Source organism: Nycticebus coucang, chromosome 4, assembly GCF_027406575.1.
Source record: "Nycticebus coucang isolate mNycCou1 chromosome 4, mNycCou1.pri, whole genome shotgun sequence".
NCBI lineage: Eukaryota > Metazoa > Chordata > Mammalia > Primates > Lorisidae > Nycticebus > Nycticebus coucang.
In genome coordinates, this window is record NC_069783.1 from 143,019,680 (window position 1) to 143,042,096 (window position 22,417).

The window sequence follows — 22,417 nt, forward strand, 5'->3', positions numbered from 1 at the left end:
AATCACTTGATTATAAAGCAGGGAAGAAAGATAATAAAAACAGCATTAGAAAGTTTACATTAATTGTATACCAACAGATGGGAACTCTGAAAATTTCAAGCAGAATTATTCTGTTTCCCTTAGCCAGGCTTTCTTATGTCAGTTTATGTTCCCTGGGAAACAAATACCAAGAGGCAGTTAATAGTGCCGGATATTTCTTGGGGTGGAGGTGGGGAGGTTCAGAAAGAGAAAGAGGGAAGAGAGTGGGATAGAACAAAAAGCATCCAGGTCATGAAGCAGGCTGGATCCCTAAGAAAAGAGACGAAGAAAGGAGGCTCATCAGGCAGGTGAGTTCTGACTGCGATGCAGCAGTGAGATGGTGTTGGCTGGTGCAAAGGAAAGACAGGAACAAAGGCTGAGAAACAGAAGCGGTCCCTGTGAGACTGAGGTCAGTGACACTGATTGGCAAGAGGAGATACAGCTTCTGGCAGGAGTGTCCAACCCTTTTCTTTCTTTTTTTTCTCTGTTGCACATGGAAAGAATAAGAGTTGTCTTAGGCCACACATTAATACACAAATGCTAATGAAAGCTGATGAGCACAAATCAAATGTTAGGAACAGCCAACACTGCAGATAAGCAAACAAAATTCTCGCAAAGTCAGCATTCAGCCTGCAGGCCACAGTTTGGACATTCCCGAAAGGAGAGTATGTGGGGAGCTCAAGTAATTCATTTGGGTGCCTTTTGATTTTCCCTGCTCAGTTGTAACTATAAATGAATAAATGCTGGCTTCAGAGGGGAATGGACACAAGGTGCTCTGATTCTTTAGAAAGGACCACTGGATGGCATCAAAATCTTACAGTTCGGATCACATCAGATTCCTCAGGAATTAGGTTGGATCGCCAAGACCTGAAGATACAACAGGTGAAGGTGAGGAAGATTTAGAATGGAAGGTAAAGGATGGAAAGGATGAGTACACACCACAGTCCTAAGATCAGTCAGGATGTTTTATATGCCATGACTTTTTTGAGTTTCCTTTCCAGAGGAAGAGTCTGGAGAACCATGGGAGAGCTACTTTCCTTATGATGGAGAAGTGAATTTCCTTACAAGCCATAGATCATGGGAGGTATGCAAATAAGAAATGCAGACATCTCTTCAAGACAGAACCTACCACACATGTGAAGTTACCCACTGACCTCCAGCTGCCGTGCCTTTGTAATAATCCCAGCATTGGGTCTGAAATGGTGGTATTCCCAGAAATCTCAGTCAGTGCCCAAACATGGCAAGGGGTTAGGCCCTAGCCATTTATTCTCATCTTAGAGCTCACTAAAGGGCATCTTTTGTTCCAGAGCTTTCCATTTGGCTTAAAAAGATTCTCAAAGTTAGACCACAATCTGTCTTTTCTCACCAATTTCTCTTTACTCCCCTCTCTTTTTATAGGGACCATATTTACATCTTCCCCACCTAATGCTTCTTCTCCTGTACATTTTTCATACTAATTTTCACCAATAAATTTCTGGGACAGATAATAATATATAACATTTTTGCATCTGCTTTCTCAAAGGACCTATGTTGTGTCTCAAGAATCCAGCCACAGTGTAGTGAACTGGGAGTCTCCTTATGCAGGGACTTTATCCAACCACCTGGGGTCTGGCAGACAAAGGGAGAGAAGATGTTGCAAAATTTACACACACACAGTGTTTGAACCCATGAGAGATGACACTGTAACAGCCACAAGTGAGGCTGACAGGCACCATCTTGAGCAGAATATTCAAGGCTTTTTATTAGGGATTTGGGGGCATACGTGCACAAGGTGAAAAGTAAGAATGTAATGGTTTCATGTTAATTAAGCAGTCACTCCTTTATTCAAGGAAGAAAGCTGTCAGGCTGAAGGACAGAGGAGCACTGAACAACGTATCAAAGATACTTTGGATAGGATTTAATGAGGGAAAGTTACAGCCACAGGTCAGGGTGGCTGCAGCTGCAGGGCATCTGCAGGGAAGTTATCAGTTACTTTCTAGCTTTATTTATATCCTCTCTCTAAGCTGTTGATCTCCATCTAGGCATTTCCCAGATTATTTTTGCATCCACTGTGCTGGACATTCCACCCCCCCAACCTAGTCACCGCCTTAGGCATGGATAGCAGTAGAGGGGCTGAGACTAGAGGCCATAACCGGGACAGGATCCCGGGACACTGTTCAGCCTGAATGGACACAGTCTTCTTCTTAAACCTCATAAGTAGCACCATAAATATGATTATGTTTTCTTGACAAGTACATCTTATACTTTTTCTTCAGAAAGACCTGGATTTCTTCCTGAAGAAGTATACATGACTTTTGATAAATATGGAATCTCTAATATATTTTGCAATTATATATTCCTAGAGATTCAGCACTCTATTTCACAATGGACAGTAAGCACATGGGTAAGTAGGGTTTGGATAGACAGTAATTAAAAGGTCATCACATGCAATGATTTTCCCCATAACAATTTGGTAGTCTATTTATGATCTCACCAATTTTAAATCAAAGGTAAGTTACCATCTTAAAACCCAATGATCAGAAAATGAACAGGACAATTAATAAACTGGCAAAAGGCTATGAGCAGACACTTCACCAAAGAAGATATACAGTTAGTAAATAAGAATTATGAAATTATGTTCAGTCTCACGTGTCACTAAAAGACTTCGAATAAAACAGGAATGAGATACCACCATATACCTATTAGAATGGCAAAACCCCAAAGCACTGACAGTGCCATAGACTGGCGAAGGTGTTGATCAACAAGGATTTTCATTCATTGTTGGTGGGAATCAAAAATGACAAAGCGCCTTTGAAAGACAGTTTGGCTGTTTCTCACAAGTATAAACACACTTATACCATGGAAATCAGCACTCTTATCCTTAGGTATTTACTTAACTCAGTTGAAAAATTATTTCCACACAAATGTCTGCACACAGATATTCATGGAAGTTCTACCCATGAATGCAAAATCTTGGAAGTAACCAACAGATCCTTTGGCAGGTGAGTGGATAGGTAAGCTGTGGATGACCATACAATGCAGTCTTAGTGCTAAAAAGAGTGTTCTTTTGAGCCACAAAAGACATGAGAAACATTAAGTGCATACTGCTAAGAAATATTAAAGAATCCAATTAAAAGAGTCTACGTAATGTATAATTTCACTGTATGACATTGCAGGGAACACAACATCATGAAGACACTAAAAAAAAAAAAATCAGTGGTTGTCTTGGGTTGAGGGGAGGGATGGAATAATAGAAAAAACACAGAAATGTTTTGGGACGGTGCAGGTATACTGTAGGATATTACGCTGATAGACACTGAACATTGGTTCAAATCCATAGGAGGTACAAGATCAGTAGTGCACCCGACATGAACTGTGTACTCTGGTTGATCACAATGTGTCAATATCGGTTCCTGGACTGTCACACCCACCATCTGGTGAGGGACGTTGATAGTGAGAATTCCTGAGGGAGAGGGGAACAGGAAGCATACAGGAAGTGTTTGTAAGTTCTGGTGAATTTTTCTGTGATAGAAAATTACAAAAATAAATAATTCAACTTTTAAAAAGCTAACTTGCAATATTCACTAACAGCTGATCCCTGATAATGAAAGAATAGGCCTCTTCCTGGTACTTTAAGACCCTGCAATCACGTATTTTTGTGGATAATGAGAAGGCCATTAGGGTTAGAGAATGCAATGTACTCATAATAATTAAAAATTAAGAACAGTTGAAAACTGACCTAAACAAACGACTTAAGCTTTAAATGTTTTATGAAAAATGTCTCCTCCATGTCAAAATCTCTTTAAAACCATATACAACTTTGCTTAATTTTTCTTCGAACTGTCTCAACTTTCACATTACACTTAATAAATTCAAGTTAAGTACATACGGCATTAAAGTACTTTCACACTGGAATCATAGAATCAAGAGCAGGTGGCTTTATGAATTGTTTTATTTAAATTACTTTATGCTACTCATATTTTACCTAGATTTGGCCACAATTTATCAAAATCCAACTTCAATTCTAGTGTTTTCATGCTGTCCAGAACCCAAAGATTCCATATTCCTCCAAGACCCAATTAAAACCAATTTTGTCATCTAGCTAATTATCCCATTTTCAATTCACAGAGGAAGGGAATTTGAACATCCACATTATTTATTTTTTATTTTTACATATACATGTGTTTATAAGATTTCCATTTTTTTGCCCTCACAAAATTAAAAAGGCTTAAAATTTAATAATAAAAATGTTTAAGATTAGGACTAGAAACAAAAACCTCATAAAGAATGAATGAACATAAATACATTCAGAAAAGGAATCAGACAATTGCTACATCAAAATATTAAGTAATAATAATAATGATGCAAAGAAAGTAACATTCACGTTGTCAATAAGAACATCTACATTATTTGATTTTTGCCCAAGACACCTTGTCTCATTATTTGCTAGTTTATCACACATAATCTAAATATGCTAAGTAAAAGAAGCCATATCAAAAAGCTTACATACATAACAATCTGGAAAAAAAAAAAAACCCAAAATGATAAAACAACACAGACAGAAGACAAATTAAGTGGGAAAAGTGCTGTCCACAGAAAAACACCCGAGAAATTAGTGGTGATGGGATTGTCATTGATCTTGATTGTGGTCATGGTTACATAGCTCTGCATTTATCAAAAACCTGCAGAATTTGGGTGGCACCTGTGGCTCAAAGGAGTAGGGCGCCGGCCCTATATACCGGAGGTAGCGGGTTCAAACCTGGCCCCAGTCAAAAACTGCAAAAAACAAACCAAAAAACAAACAAACAAAAAACCTGCAGAATTCTACACAAACAAGGGCAATTTACTATATGTGCATCATACCTTAACAATGGTTTTTAAAATGAGCAATGCTTTCAAGTAAAAAAAAGTTATTTAAAAAGCACAGAATACATCTAAAGAAACAATAACAAATTAAACAATAAAAGTAATGGTAGAAATCAATGAAACAGTGAATAAGATATATACTATTGAAAATTAAACGAAACAAAACCTTGACCTTTGAAAGATTAACTAAGTTAGATTAGTATGACAAGATAGACCATAAAAAAGAGAGAGAGAGAGAAAAGATGAAAATAAAGTATTGAGTGAAAAGATTATTTATTTTTTCATTCAATTCAAGTAAAATGTTTGAACAGGAGACTGCTGATTTAAAAAATAATTTAAATAAATTATATTTATTAATAAATTAAATTTAAATAAATAGAAGGTAATTTAAAAATAATCATAACACAGTATATTATAGATTGAGACAAAATACATTTGAAAACTTAAATGAAACTAGCTTTCTGAATAAATCACATCCCTTATGACACTTTCAGTCAAGATGAGTAGCAGCAGCCACCCTGAAAAGCTTGGGGCTGGAGCTGTGCAGTCAGGGCCCCAGGGAGGCTGCCTGCAGGGCCGGGCGGGGGGAGCACCTGTGGCTTCTAGAGCCACCTGGCCTGATGAACTTGTTACTTTGAAAAGTACCCAATTACTCGTGAGTCCCATTCCAAGGTTATCACTTTCTGTGTATATCACTCTGTGAAGATCAGGAAGCACCACCTTGAAGCATCCTGTCAAAATAATAAAACATTTTGAGACAACAAAGGCATTTTTCTCTATTCTCATTAGCCACAATATTTAATTATATCTTTTCTTCAAATCTTGTGCTGAAAATCGACAGCTGTTTTTAACCATTCCGGGGCTGATGCATTCAGTATATATTCTGACCATTTGTTACTAACCCTATTCAGAGTACCATGGTCTACTCACGGCCATGTAATTCTTGATTTTTTAGTGAACTTCTATAATGAAGATGCACAGGGTCCGTGGAACTAGGAGAATATGCGGTTGACAGCGTGATTTCTGTATGTTCACTAATGATTGATTTCAACAAGCAAAATATTCTCCTAAAGGGCCAAGCACCATGCAGGCTGCCTCTACATCACTTGCTCTGGGCATGATACAGGATGTGACAGAATCTTCTGTGACCTCTTCCTCTCAGGTATTCTGAAAATAAAATTTCTCTGGATTGGGGAGTCTGGGGAGCTTTACTTGGTATGCATCTAGGAGAGACCAAAGATTTTTGTTGTAGTTGTTATCCTTTTGCATTCTGATAGAGAATGTGTGGAGAAATGACCTCTAAGTCATTTAACACCCAAATGCTGCCTGACGTGCTGGGGGAGAGCTTCTCACAAGTTGGGGCGTGTCCTGATGAGCTCTACCACACTCTGTGTTACTTGCCATCTTTCCTTACCATGTGCCTGAGCTGAGGACAGACTTCAACATTGGATCTTCATAAGAATCGCACAGCCAGTACATGCCATGGGAGACACTTCATAAAATAACTTGAATATGTGGTCACTCACAACTCGCTCTTCACTATTAGTAGATTTCTTAGTGCTTCTGCATGAAATCCTTCTCCAGTGAGGCTTCCCCAACTCTAGGGCACTAGGCGTTGTGAAACAAATTTGGCAGAGCCAGGAACATCGCATGTCTGGGACCTTCCTGATATATGTGACTTGCCCCTTCGGTGCCCTTCGGTGCCTGAATATTTGTAATTATTCTCTCCCACATCATAGGTATTTGCTTTTGTCTCAGATGGCAAGCGTTAAGTGTTGCAGTCAAAGGATGCGAATGTTGTTTATTAACTGGGACCAAGTGTCAAAGCAAAATTCTCTCAGAAGTTTATAGACCAGTGCTAAGACTTTCCTGCCTTCTTCTTAGATTTGACTTGCAATTGTAATTAATTTCTTTCCTGCAGGGATTGTCAGTATTTGGGGAGAGTAGTTATTGTAGCTCCCTCAGTCTCCAAGGTGACTGAATACTCTTTCCTCTTCTTCCTTTGTTACAAATCTAATAATAGGATTCAGGTCACAAAGAACTCACACTGAATCACATTGCAAATGAACCCCTGGCTAAGAGGGTATTCCCTCTTAAATATGTCACAGGGGAGAAAAAGGAAGAAGAGAAAAAAAAAAAAAGATGAATATGATCTCTCGAAAGGCATTCACTTCCACACACTTTTCAATCCCTTTTCTTAGATGATATCTGGACGCTGAAGTACTTTCATGTACCCTTATTTTATTCCAAAGGTAACTTATCAAATGCTCTACTTTCAGTCTCTAGGTCTCAATGATCTATTTGTGTAAGGAAGCCCGTCTTCCCAGCACTTACTACTGGGAGTGAAAACAAAATTGAGCCAATGTCTGTTCAGGGGAGGACTATGATTTTCAGCTGGGAGGGTCCATTATTTAGGATAGCTATAGTCTAAAATCATAAGTGAATAAATTACTCACATCACAATCACATTAGAATATGTGACCAATGGTGATAAATGTTTCAAGGGGTCGTCCCAACATCTAACACAAGGCACCGTGAAACACGGCAAAATCTCAGGGCACTAACTTCACCTTCCGTTCGAGTTTGCCCAACCAAGAGGAGCTCATTGCAGTGACCGATGCTTCCTTAGATGATTTGTGTATCTGATTTTCACCAAATAAACGTGTGCCTTTCATGTACCACTGAAGGGATTCGATCTGCAGTAAACTACATGTTCAGGCTTTGTGGATTCAATATAATTAATTTTCTAAGTCATTTACTGATGAAAATGTGTCATGAGCACTGGAGTACAATGGGAAATACTACGACAAATTAGCAGCCCTCATGGCCTAGATCAGTGAGACTGAGCACCTGTATGTGTGATTGCAGGAGGGACAATGATGTGTGGTGTAAGAGAACATACTAGGGGAGACTTCCTGGTAAACATGACATTGAGCTCAGATTCTGATAAAAAGTGGACATCGCTGGAGTGAAGCTGCAAGGCAGTGTAGGCAGAGGCTGTGGCCTGTGCAAAGTACTGGACTGTGGGGGAATGGGACGTATCCATGCACTGTGAGAATTCTAGAATGGCTGGGTACAGGGAAGGGTGACACGGGTCTAAGAAGGAACTTCAGTTTCATTTGGGGATATGCTTTGAGAGCAGCGTGCTATTTCAGACATTGAAGAGGTGGAATTAACCAACCAGACTCAGTGATTGTCAGATGTAATGGCAAAAGGAGCACAAAATCCCAGGTATTTTCAAGGGGGAGTAATTATAGGGTATTTAATGATATAGAAAAACTCAAAGAACAGACAAGCTCGTGAAAAAAAAATAAATGTGTGATTTTGGACCTTTTTAGTTTGAGGAATATGAGTTGTCCATTAAGCATTAGAGGCTAGACTTGGGGATTGTTCTATTCACATGTGGTCACTGGGCCTCTGGGTTGGATGTATGCTCGTGGGTGAAGGTTTAAATTTTGCTTCTTTATTCCCTGACATGAAAGCATTTCATGCTGAAATAGAGCCAGTGGTTGAAATATTGACGATGTGGGACTGAAAAGAAATAAATTCATAGCTGAACAATTTTTTTTGGGGGGGGCGGGGTATGTGTAATTATCCCTTTATTTTAAGAATGGTGATTTCTGGTAATCTATTGGAAACAGGTCACACTATGGTCAATAGATTAACTTTTCCCATAGTTGAAATGAGTTTCAAGCAGTGAAATGATTAAACAATTAGATTGACTTAGCTTGCTTTACCTAAGTGAAAAAAAAGGGAGAGATTATGATTTAATGGGGAATATGTATCAGTGGAAAAAGCAGACACCAGGATTGCTGGGCTTTTTATGTAGGAAAGAACAAGAACAGAATTCTGGCAAAAATCTAAAGAGACTGAGGAATTGTTACTTGACACTTTACATTGGATTTCTGACTGAAATTCTACTCAACTTTTGACATAAGTTATTTATCCCTCACTTCCCGTAAAAAATCTCTGGCAAAATCGTCACTACTAATCATCATTACTGATACTGTAATGGAAGGTGACTCTGTGTATTACATGTAAAAACCATGTGTTTCTCCGTCATAGAGGCCCGGAGACCATTCCATGTATGCTGAGGCATTTGTAGACAAGGTCCCTTATGTGTGCTAGAAAAAACAGGCATCAGAATACAGGTGTAAGGGAGGCTCTTAGTGTGAACCACCTTCCTGTGCACTATAATAAATGGAAAACAAGAAAAAAAACACGATGGTGAATACAAATAGAAAGTATGAACTCATAGCAAGAATACCTGCAGAAAAGGACAGATAAATGAAGTAACTGCAGGCTTAAGAACAACAGGGAGAAACTGAAATAATTATGAAGAGAGAAGGGGCATGAGAGTTTATAATGCAATATTAATGTAAAATTGTCAAAAAGCATTGGGTTGTAATCCCCATGAAATACCAATGTCATACTTTGAATATCTTGAAAAAGAAATTCTGTGTTTTCTATGGAACAAGGAAAGAAAAAACCTTAATAGATAACACAATTCTAGAAAATGAGAACAAATGTGGAGGTGTTACTGAACCACATTTCAGGTTCTGTAGTGATCAAAACAGCACAGTGTTGTCATAAGAATAGAGACAGATCTGTGCAACATGACAGAGAATCTAGAGGTGGGTTTCATCTCATGTAGCCTCCTTACCTTTGACCAAGCCAACAAAAGCGTACACTGGGGAAAAGAATCCCTATTCAACAAATAGTGTTGAGAGAACGTGTTGGCTTCCTGTAAAAGACTGAAACTGGATCGATGGCTCTCATCACTTACAAAAATTAACTCATGATGGTAAAAGATTTAAAAATAATACACAAAACTATAAAAACCTTAGAAGAAAGTGTGGAAATAACTCTTAATCTTATCAGTCTAGGGAAATAATTTATTAAGAAGACCCCATTGGTAATCACAGCAATAATAAAAATAACCGAGTTTATCTACTTAAAACATCTCTGCATAGCTAAGGACACAATCAGTAGGTAACAACATTCAGAATGGGAGAAAATATTTGTGTGCTACACATCTGAAAGGCTAATAACCAGAACTACAGAGAACTCAAGAAAATCAGTAAGAAATGAGGAGACAACCCCTTTAAACTGGACAAGACACGATGAACTGAATCTTTTCTGATAAGGACAGATCAACAAATGCGTAAATAGATGCTTATCACCCCTAATAGACCAAGAAATGCAAATCAAAACCACTTTGAAATATCACCTAACCCAGGGGCGGCGCCTGTGGCTCAGTGAGTAGGGCGCCGGCCCCATATACCGAGGGTGGCGGGTTCAAACCCAGCCCCGGCCAAACTGCAACCAAAAAATAGCCGGGCGTTGTGGCGGGCGCCTGTAGTCCCAGGTGCTCGGGAGGCTGAGGCAAGAGAATCGCATAAGCCCAAGAGTTAGAGGTTGCTGTGAGCCGTGTGATGCCACAGCACTCTACCTGAGGACGGTACAGTGAGACTCTGTCTCTACAAAAAAAAAAAAGAAATATCACCTAACCCAGTGAGAATGGCCCACAGCACAAGGCCCCAAAGCCACAGACGCTGGTGAGGGTGTGGAGAGAAGGGAGTGTTGGCACACTGTGGGTGGGACTGCAAACGCGGGCAGCCTCTAGGGAGAGAAGCTCAGAAAATCCTCAAAGAGCTAAATGTAAACCTACGATCTAATCCTGCAATTCCACTATCAGGTATCTACCCAGAAGAAATAAAAAAATCATTTGATCATAAGGACATTTGCATTCAAATATTTATAGCAGTTCAATTCACAGTTGCAAAGATGTGAAAACAACCCAAGAGATCTTGACATATGAATGGATTAATAAACTATGGTATATGAATATTATGGAGTGCTACAGCTATAAAACAACAACAACAACAACAAACTTACAACAACCTGGATGGATTCGGACAACATTCTCCTAAGGCAAGTATCACAAGAATGGAAAAACAAGCATCGAATACATTCAGTACTAAATTAAAAATAGTAGATTAACAACTACGTTCTCATATAAGAGAAAAACTTAACTTAAATTCAAGTAGAAGGAAGTGGGAAAGGGGTTGGGTGAATTCCCACCCAACAGGTTCATTGAGAAAGTATTTGGCATACCAGCTGGGTGAAGGATACAATTGCAGCTCAGTCTTTAACCTTAAGAAAGCAAATAATGTCACCTAATCCTCTGTAGTGTCCTATTAATCAGATTTTTTTTTTTTTTTTAAAGAAAGCCCTGGGAAGCTCAGTGAACCCCAGTCTGCCCACCTAAGAAGCACAGAGGTTCAATAGCCAGGGCATTAGTTAGAATGTTAGTTGAATTCAGTACAAAGACTGATATTTTTAAATGATAGCATGATAAAAGGGCAAGGGGACTCACCTACTTATTTGGTAATATTTTTCTCAAAAGTCCCTTTCCCCAAAAGATTATGTTTTTGAAATATGTCAAGTATACTTTAAAATACTGTAACTCAGCAAAGCAAATTCCCTTTTTAAAATATTGACTTTCTAATTCTTATTATATATGTGAAAATGTCAATGTCACTCAAGTACAGACGGGTCCTGGTATGGTTTGGATATCCGACCCCTCCAAACCTCATGTTCAAATGTGGTCCCCAATGTTGGGTGTGGGGGCCTAATGAGAGGGTGTTTGGGTCATGGGGGCTGATCCATCATGGAGGGCTCAGCTGCATCATGGCAGTAATGAGGGAATTCTCACTCCGTTAGTTCTCCTGAGAGCTGGGTCTTAAAAAGAGCCTGGCACCTTCCCACTCCGTCTCACTTCCTCTCTGCTTAACACACTGGCTCCCTTCTGCCTTCTGCCATGAGTGGAGACAGCATTCAGCAGATGCCCAGTCTTCCAGCAGCAGAATCATTAGCCAAATTAACCTCCCAAATAACCCAAACTCTGAATTCCTTTACAGCAACTCAAACTAAGACAGATCCCTATTAACATCATGCATGTCTCACAAAATGTATTCTTATGTACCCAGTGTCACCTGTAAACACACTTGCTTTCTAGCTTGTATTCTTTTTTTCTAAGAAATTGCTGTACTGTTTTACTTTCTGAGATAGTGGGTGGCAGTTCTGAACTTGGGAACACAATGTTCTCCATCACACATCACCCATCTTAAGTATGTTAGCTCTAAGAGCTGGTGCATTCCAAAGTACAAACCAAAGATGTGGGGGAGAAAAAGTATTTCTCTACAGTCGCCTTACAGAGATTTGTTAACAAAAGTCATGTTATCATGTGAACTGCAAACCAAATAGCCAAATGAATATCTTTTGAAGGAACCAGTCCAAAACTAGCTATTCCTACTGGCCTTTCCTTAAATCATTTTGACACAATCTTAACAACATGAGTAATAGCATCCTCAAAAGTCTAGAAAAAGCATATAAAAATATAAGGTCTTTTTAGAAAATACACCCCAAGATATGACCCTCCTATATGTATAAATTATGAGAACAAATGCAAAAGTTTCTTCTACTCTTCTTCCGCCGGGTTACTCACCTTTAAACAAGTGGCCATATACAATGTAGTCACTACTGCCCATTTGCAAAGTTATCCTCTGGGAATATTTTCATCCATTACCGCTACTGAAAAACAAAAACAAATAAACAAAAAACCTTAAAATGAAAAGACATGTTATTGAAGTGGCATTTGTTTGTGTGGTCTTCAGAACAAAAATAATCTATGCTTAAAATTTCATCCTATGGCCTCAGAACTTTCTTTTGGCAGCAATAGTAACCTCTCAGGTTTGAAATATCCAGCATGTTTGCAGCCCTCTGAGGATTCCTTCTTACCATGATGTATTTGGCACACCAAGGTGAGAGGACCATACATCCTCGCTGCACTGTTTTAAATGAGGTTCTGATAGCAGCATCCGTAATAGGTAAAAATACAAAGTGAGATTTCAAATCTAGATCATTGATCCTCAAGATTGACTAATTAAGTCAGGATTGCATGGTAGAGGATTCCAGATATTGTTCTTTGTAAACAGCAACTGAGATATGTCAAATGTACAAACGTGTTTGAGAACACTGACAGCTGCCATGAGTCCACTGATGGGCGGCTTTTGTGTTGTTGTTATTATTGTTTTTTCTCTGTTTCTTTCATTGGGGGCTGGGTGAATAGGCTGCAGAGAATCAGGTCTCCCACTTCTCTCAGCCTGTGTGGATACCAGAGACCTCATAGCGTATTCAGATTTAAAACATACCCTAGGAACACTTAGCTCAAAAGCTCTAAGAGAAATGCAGGAACACAATCCCTCAAACAATTTAGTTATTAAGAATTGTGCTTTAGGGCAGTGCCTGTGGCTCAAAGGAGTAGGGTGCCTGGCACCCAGTGAGTTTGGCACAGAGATCCCAAGGCTCCAGCAGTCTCTGGCCAGGAGAAGGGCTCTGCACAGAGACAGGGAGGGCTCTGGAGGACACGCAGCTACCAGATGAGCCAGATGAGCGAGCCGGTGTGGAGACAGGGAGGGTACAGGAGGGAGGAGGCGGGGTTGTGCAGTTCCCGCAGTTCCTGATCAGGGCATGCAGAGGCCCAGCTGGTGCAGCTCTAATGGAGGTCTGGGCGGTGCCAAGCCCAGAAGTTTGAGGTTGCTATGAGCTGTGATGCCACAGCCCTCTACCCAGGGCAACTGCCTGAGGCTCCAGTGTGCCAAAACCGGTCTCACTCTGCCCCTGAGGATTAAGGCTGTAAGGCAGCTCAGTCCCCACATTTAGGCTACTCAGTCACTAGGTTACTAGCTCCCGCTCAATACTTGCTCTGCGACCCTGAGGCCTGCGCTTGCCAGGGCAGTTCTCTCACAATGGCTCCCTGCGGCCCACAGCCAAATACTATTAGCTCTGTCCGGCTTAGCAGCTCAGTCCGGGGCCCTAGAAAATGCCCAAAGTTCTCTGCACTCCTGCTCAAGCTCTCCCCAAGGCAGTTCAACTGAGTGCCATGTCCAAAAACACTGAAACAGTTCTCAGGTAAGGCCTTTCCAGTTTGCAGTCTCACTGCTGCTTGTACTTATGGTTGCTGGCGGGATTACGTCAATCAAACACACGCAACCGCTTGCCAGTTTTCCACTGTTTTGGTCCTCCTCTTGGGTTCCAGAAGTCACTTGCTGACTCCCTGTATCCTCAAAGGGATGATTATAGGCAGATCCCACCAGCCAGAGATGCCTGGAGTCTTATCTCCCCAGACTCACCATGCCCAGTTGCAGGGAAGCTGTTACTCAGCCGCCATCTTCAATGTTAGAGATTTAAATGAGACCCTAGAACAACTGTGCTTTATAGATGTATATAGAACACTCCATCCCAAAGATAAAGAATATACATTCTTCTCATCATCCCATGGAACATTCTCCAAAATTGATCATATCCTAGGTCACAAAACAAACCTCAACAGAATCGAAAGAATTGAAATTCTACCTTGCATCTTCTCAGACCACAAGGCACTAAAAGTGGAACTCAACTCCAAAAAAAATGCACAACCTCACACAAAGTCATGGAAGTTAAACAAACTTATGCTGAATGACAGTTGGGTGTGGGAAGAAATAAAAAAGGAAATCATTGACTTCCTCGAGTATAACAACAATGAAGACACAAGTTACCAAAACCTATGGGATTCAGCAAAAGCAGTCCTGAGAGGAAAATTTATCTCTTTAGAAGCCTACATTTGAAAAACAGAAAGAGAACGCATCAACAAACTCACAAGCCATCTGATGGAATTGGAAAAAGAAGAACAATCTAAGCCTAAACCCAGAATTAGAAAAGAATATTCAAAATTAAATCAGAGATTAATGAAATTGAAAACAAAAGAACCATTCAGAAAATTAATGAAACAAAGAGTTGGTTTTTGAACAAATAAATAAAATAGATAAACCTTTGGTTAGACTAACTAGAAATAAAAAAGTAAAATCTCTAGTAACCTCAATCAGAAATGATAAAGGGGAAATAACAACTGATGCCACAGAAATACAAGAGATCATCTCTGAATACTACCAGAAAATTTATGCCCAGAAATTTGACAATGTGAAGGAAATGGATCAATATTTGGAATCACACTCTCTCCCTAGACTTACCCCAGATGAAATAGATCTCCTGAACAGACCAATTTTAATCACTGAGATCAAAGAAACAATAAAAAATCTTCCAGCAAAAAATGCCCTGGTCCAGATGGCTTTACCCCAGAATTTTATCAAACCTTAAAAGAAGAGTTTATTCCTATATTGCAGAAATTATTCCAAAAAATTGAGAAGGAAGGAATCTTCCCCAACACATTCTACGAAGTAAACATTACTCTGATACCAAAGCCAGGGAAAGACCCAGCTGAAAAGGAGAATTTCAGACCAATTCAGACCAATTTCACTAATGAATATAGATGCAAAAATTCTCAACAAAATCTTAGCTAACAGATTATAGCTTATCATCAAAAAAGTCATACATCATGATCAAGTAGGTTTCATCCCAGGGATGCAAGGCTGGTTTAATATACGCAAGTCTATAAACGCTATTCACCGTATCAAGAGAAGTAAAACCCAAAACTATATGATCCTCTCAATAGATGCAGAAAAAGCATTCCACAAAATCCAGCATCCTTTTCTAATTAGAACACTGAGGAGTATAGGCATAGGTGGCACATTTCTAAAACCGATTGAAGCTATTTATGACAAACCCACAGTTAATATTTTACTGAATGGAGTAAAACTGAAAGCTTTTCCTCTTAGAACTGGAACTGGACAAGGTTGTCCTCTGTTACCATTACTATTCAACATAGTGCTGGAAGTTCTAGCCAATACAATTAGACAAGACAAGAAAATAAAGGGCATCCAAATTGGAGCAGAGGAGGTTAAATTCTCCCTCTTTGCTGATGATATGATCTTATCCTTAGAGCACCCTAAAGACTCAACCACAAGACTCTTATAAGTCATTAAAAAATACAGTAATGTTTCTGGATATAAAATCAATGTCCACAAGTCAGTTGCTTTTGTATACACCAACAACAGCCAAGACGAGATGTTAATTAAAGACACAACTGCCTTCACCATAGCCCCAAAGAAAATGAAATACTTAGGAATATACCTAACAAAAGAGGTGAAGGACCTCTATAAAGAAAATTATGTAACCTTAAGAAAGGAAATAGCAGAGGACTTTAACAAATGAAGAACATACACTGGGAAGAATCAACATTGTTAAAATGTCTATACTTCCCAGAGCAATTTACTGAGTCAATGCCATCCCTCTTAAAATACCAACATCCTATTTTCAAGACTTGAAAAAAAATGATTCTGCCTTTTGTATGGAACCAAAAAACCCTCATATTGCTAAGGCAGTTCTTAGTAATAAAAACAAAGCTGGGGGTATCACCATACTGGATTTTATGTATTACAAGGCCATGGTGGTCAAAACAGCATGGTACTGGCACAAAAATAGAGACATAGATATTTGGAATCAAATAGAAAACCAGGAAATGAAATCAACAACTTACAGCCACCTAATCTTTGATAAACCAAACAAGAGTGTCCACAGGGGGAAAGATTCCCTACTCAATAAATGGTGCTCGGAGAATTGGATATCCACATGTAAAGACTGAAACTGGACCCACACCTTTCTCCACTCACAAAAATTGATTTAAGATGGATAAAGGACTTAAATTTAAGGCATGAAACAATAAATATCCTCAAAGAAAGAATAGTAAAAACACTGGAAGGTATCGGCCTGGGGAAAGATTTTATGAAGAAGACTGCATGGCAATAGCGACAACAGCAATAATAAACAAATGGGATTTAATTAAATTGAAAAGCTTCTGTACAGCCAAGGAGACAACAAACAAAGCAAATAGACATCCTACCCAATGGGACAGGATATTTGCATATTGTCTGATTCAAAGACAAACACTTAATGACAAGGATCTATACAGAACTTCAACTAATTCACAAGAAAAAAACCAACAATCTCATACATCAATGGAGAAAGAGAGATGAATAGAATCTTCTCCAAAGATGACAGACAAATGGCCAGCAATCATATGAAAAACTGCTCACCATCCCTAATTATTAGAGAAATGCAGATTAAAACAACCCTGAGATATCACCTAACCCCAGCGAGAATGGCCTATATCGCAAAATCTCAAAACTGCAGATGCTGGCGCGGTTGTGGAGAGAAAGGAACACTTTTACACTGTTGGTGGGACTGCAAACTAATACAACCTTTTTGGAAGGATGTTTGGAGAAACCTCAAAGAACTCAAGCTCGACCTCCCATTTGATCCTGCAATCCCATTCCTGGGCATCTATCCAGAAGGAAGAAAAAAAAAAAAAACTTTTATTATGAAGACACTTGTACTAGGCTGTTTATCGCAGCCCAATTTACAATTGCCAAAATGTGGAAACAACCTAAGTATCCTTCAACCCAGGAATGGATCGGTAAGGAATATGTATACCATGGAATATTATTCAGCCATAAAAAGTGGAGATTTTGCAGCATTTGTACTAACCTGGATGGAGGTGGAACACATCATTCTTAGTGAAGCATCACAGGAATGGAGAAGTATGAATCCTATGTAATCAATCTTTATTTGAAGACAATTAGTGACATGGTGGGGCGTGGGGGAAGGGGAAAGCAGACAGAGAAGGAGGGAAGGGGTGAGGGAAAGGAAAGGAAGAAGAAAAAAAAGAACAAGAAAATAGTGACTAATTTTCACATAAATTGGTTTTAATTTTGACCAAAGTATATTACTTAAATATTAATTTTTAACCCAAGATGTTAATATGTTGTTTAGGACATTATATCCTCATTTATAAGTGACATATGTTTGTAATTTCTCCTTTATGATAATATATTTTCTCCAACTTTAATAACAGGTGTACCCCAATGAAGTAGAATGATTTTGGTGTATTTCTTCTTTTTCTGTTGCCTATAAGATTTAGCATGATCTGTTTTTTAAAATTATCTTTTACTTTTATTTATAAATATTAGTTGTCTATTCTTTGATGCTTAAAAAAAATAATAAGAAGTTAACTGATGACTCCATACTGAATCTCAGAGTCAAAGCATTCTATAATAGACATGCTCTTATTTGACAATGTGACTGTCACTTTCTTTGCATCATCATCATCATTATTATTATTATTGCTTAAGATTTCGATGTAGCAATTGTCTGATTCCTTTTCTGAATGTATTTGTTTGTTCGTCATTACGAGGTTTTTGTTTCTAGTCCTCATCTTAAACATTGTTATTGTTATTGTTATGAAACTTTAAGTCTTTTTAATTTCGTGCAGGCAAAAAAAAAAATGGAAACCTAATTAACACATGTATATGTAAAAATAAAAATAAATTAAAAAAAAAAGAAAACAGGACTTGAGAATTCAGAATGTTTTGCTTAGATTTAAAATCATCAGAGTAACCAGCAATAACCAAAAAATGGTTCCCCAGGAAAAGAGAGCACTTAATCCAATCACTTAAATATAGAACCTAATCCCATCCCAGCCCACCCCCAAGGAGTCATGGTTTTGCATTTTTACTCAGAAAACTCAATCATCCTTGAGTCATCTAAAACTACAGTGGATTGTGGTGGGGTAGGCTGGGTGTGGAGGCTCACGCCCTATAATCCTAGCACTCTGGGAGGCTGAGGCGGATGGATTGCCTGAGCTCATGGGTTGGAGATCAGCCTGAGCAAGAGAGAGATCCCATCTCTAAAAATAAATAGCCGGGTGTTGTGGCAGGTGCCTGTAGTCCTAGCTACTCGGGAGGCTGAGGCAAGAGAATCACTTGAGCCCAAGAGTTTGAGGTTGCTGTGAGCTATGACACCACGGCACTCTCCCAAAGTGGACAAAAGTGAGACTCTGTCTAAAAAAAAATATAGATAGATAGATAGATAGATAGATACACACTAATTAAATTATCTGATTAGTACTTAGCACTCAATTTATACACTACATTAATTACATTCATGAAATGTTCCATATTTTCTACTATGACTTTTATATAATACTTTTACCAAGAAGAAGGTGCCTAGGCCTAACCACAAAGTAACTTTCTGTGAGTATTTCTTTGCCGTGGGGGTCTATTCATGCTCCCCAGGATGGGCTAGAGGATCAGCAGTGACTTGGCTCATCACAGGACAGATTCTCAGGAAACCCTGATCACTATTAGGTGGAATTGAAGGAGCAAAAAATGGGCACAGTGGCTCCTCAGCAAACACTTTGGTGAACGTAAAGATGTGGGATCCATTGTCTACATCAAAAAAGGAAATATTGCCCATATCCATATCCAGAAAAATCCCCAATCTCTGTACCTTGGTATCTGAGCAGAGGGCAGTCTGAGGCATTGTGTTGGCAAATGAGTAGCCTCCAGCCTTCAGACTCACAGTCCGGAATCCAAGATCTGTAGTCAGTTGGATCTTTCCTTTCCAGTTGAACAGATTCTTTACAAACTCCCAGGTCCCATTGTGTGCTCATTCCCACATCCACCTGCCAGTAATGGCAGCCAGAAGTGAAGTGAGGGGTACCCAGGACACAAAGTGGCAACTGCAATCTCTCAGCAAGGTCCTGTCGACTCTGTGTGATGCACACACAGCGGACACTCCTGAGATCATCAGAAATGAGGAGGAACTTGTTGGCTGTGTCAATATCCAAGGTCACATCCACTGTAAAAACAAAAGCAAATTATCTCTATAAATGCACAAAATCCAGGCTGATGTTTCGTGGCTACTACAAAGTCCCAAATATCTCATTCCCTTTAGTTTCTTTCATCTGCTTTACATCAGAACTTTTTAGGACAGAAATTCCCTGGCTGCCCTGACTAGATCAAATTAGCATAGGCATGCTTTGTAGCAATATGAGACTCACTCATAATAGTAGTGCTTCTTTTTCCATTATGTGATATGTGTTTATTAATTAAACTTTTGTTCCCTGTATAGTGGAAAGTCTCTGAGTTAGACACCCTGACTCTCCTACCACACTAATGAACGAAAAAGAATGATATTAAGAAAATTCCAGTTAACAATATTTAATGATGCTTCTGTTTCCACCTTTTACTATTCCAATTCAAAAGAGAACTAAAAGTAGACCTGCCATTCCATCCTGCAGTTCCTCTACCAGGTATACATCCAGATGACCCAAACTCACTTTACAACAAAGACATTTGCACAAGAATGTTTATTGCAGCCCAATGCATAATTTCTAAGTCCTGGAATCAGTCCAAGTGCCCATCGAGCCATAAATGGATTAACAAATTGTGGTATATGTACCACAATTGGTATATGTATTGGTATATGTACCATGGAATATTATGCAGCCATAAAAAAGATGGAGACTTTCCCTCTTTTATGTGTACCTGGATGGAGCTAGAGCATATTCTTCTTAGGAAAGCATCTCAAAAATGGAAAAAAAAAATCCCAAGATACTCAATACTATTATGAAATCAATATGTAATCACCCACACTTTCATACAAAAGATAAAACACAATTATAGCCCAGAGAGAAGGAGAGAAGAGGAGGGCAAGGGAGGGGGTGGACGGGTGGAAGGAGAGTAATCAGTGGAATCTCACCTACTGTGCATATTGCAAGTGTACATGTCAAATATATTAATGGTAGAATATAAATGTCTAAACACAACAATTAAATAAGTGAGGTGAATGCTATGTTAACCTGTTTGATGTAAACATTCCAAATGGTATATAAAATCAGCACATTGTACCCCACAAATGCAGTACTGTACACAGTTATGATCTAATTTTAAAAATAGTATCTAGAGCAGGATTCCAGGCTTTCGTTCTCCATGTTTCTAAACAAATTGGTTTAGACATCATTCACAGTTCTGACAGGAGATGGGATATCCCTGCAGATGAAAATATGCGGGCAGAAGTACCATTCCTGCACGTTAAAAGGACCCATGGCCACAAGAAGGAATGGGGACCTAGATGGGAGATGATTTTCCATACTCTGGGAGATGAAGCCTTAAGCAAAACATTGGTAATGGGAACAAATTTAAGAAAGAAACAAACAGGTATTTAAAAGTTAGTAGACATAATTTATCTATTGTCTGGTGTAAGTGCAGCAGATGAAAATGAATGAACATTTTGAGGGATGGGTATGTGACTGAAAGGTGAAGCTGCCAATTTTAATGGAGGAAGAAAAGAAAGGGTGTGATCTGGCCTACAGAAATTAATACACTGGAAAATTATGAAAAAAAAAACCAACAGAACACATTATCTTTCAAGTCAAAAGACAAATGCAATCACCAATGTAGATTTCATAGGTTAAAACAACACATTGGGTGACTGATCTCTGATGATGAATTAGTAGATTAAATAAGATGAGTGGACATTGACAAGGAAGGAGGAAGAGAGTTAGAAAACTGGCTTGGACAGAGTGAATCTGTGCTCTATGTTTCAAGCAGAAGGCCAGATGTTGGTAGGTAAATGACTGGAAATTGTGGGTATCAGACAGGATACTGCACAGAACTCAACAGCGTGGGGAATTTCACAGGAACCCGCCTTTCTTTATCGTTGCAATTCTTTGCCCAGGCAGTCCATAATCTCTTCATTTAAATGTGCTTTCCCTCCAGAGTCATGGAGTCGGATAGTATTTTCTGTAGCAAAGGCCCCTGTTGAAGCCCATGGTGCTCAGATGAGGAGACCAGATTCTGCAGCTCTCCCCACACCCATTGAAACACCACCCCCATCCGCGGTGCTCCATACCAAACTCGTCCCAAGGCTGGGGAAAGCCCATTCAGTGCAATGGTGCCAACATTCACTGTTCATTAGAATTACCAGGGGGTATTAGCATTAGACTCAGGAGCACTACAGCCAGAGAGAAATTCAGATTCAATTGCTCAACGTTTTGCTACTCTAAGTTTGATGTGATCCCCCAAGACAGCAGGGTCATCAAATCTGAAATCTCCTAGTTCAGAATCCAAATTCTAACAAGATCCTCAGGTAATCTGAGCAAGCTACATTTTGAGACTCTCTTGTCCAATCCATGACATAAATATAGGAACGTTTTGTTACAGATCAGATGATTCTATGTATTGTCAGGGCTGAGAACCACTGAAGCCAGAGGAGCATCTCATTTTTAGCATCAGGCATCAGCTGATCCCTACATGGAAAGGAGAGCCCATCCCACAGATGAGTCTTCCTGGACCTGTAGTGGGAAGGGGGCAGGGGTCACAGAGTCCTTACCTTGGAATTTCTGCATCCTTGGACTACAGGCGCCCGCCACAACGCCCGGCTATTTTTTTGTTGCAGTTTGGCCGGGGCAGGGTTTGAACCCGCCACCCTCAGCATATGGGGCTGGCGCCCTACTCACTGAGCCACAGGCGCCGCCCTATGTCTCTATTATTAATTAGATCATTTTGAAATATTCACCTAAATATTTTTGTTAGGATATTATGCCTTTTTAGGAGCCACTAATGCATTATCTTTCCCTTATAGGAAATTTGGAAAGACAAAATTACCTTCTAAATATGTAGAAAGAAGGAAATAACTCTATAAATTTGAACATTCTCATTTTTTGTAATAACATAAAAGGATAAAAATTGCATAATGTTTACCTAAAAATAAA

The 22,417-nt window shown here is 39.2% G+C and overlaps 1 protein-coding gene across 1 annotated transcript; it reads right to left on the reverse strand.

The window, feature by feature from the left end:
- Nucleotides 1-17,201: 17,201 nt before the first annotated feature.
- Nucleotides 17,202-22,052, reverse strand: LOC128584244 (ret finger protein-like 1). The gene is made up of 3 exons (XM_053589305.1): nt 22,036-22,052; nt 19,150-19,500; nt 17,202-17,424 (listed from the first exon to the last, which is right to left on the reverse strand). Exons 1-3 carry the CDS (start codon nt 22,049-22,051, stop codon nt 17,420-17,422), a joined length of 372 nt encoding a protein of 123 aa, XP_053445280.1. The 5' UTR covers nt 22,052; the 3' UTR covers nt 17,202-17,419.
- Between the last annotated feature and the right edge of the window lie 365 nt (nt 22,053-22,417).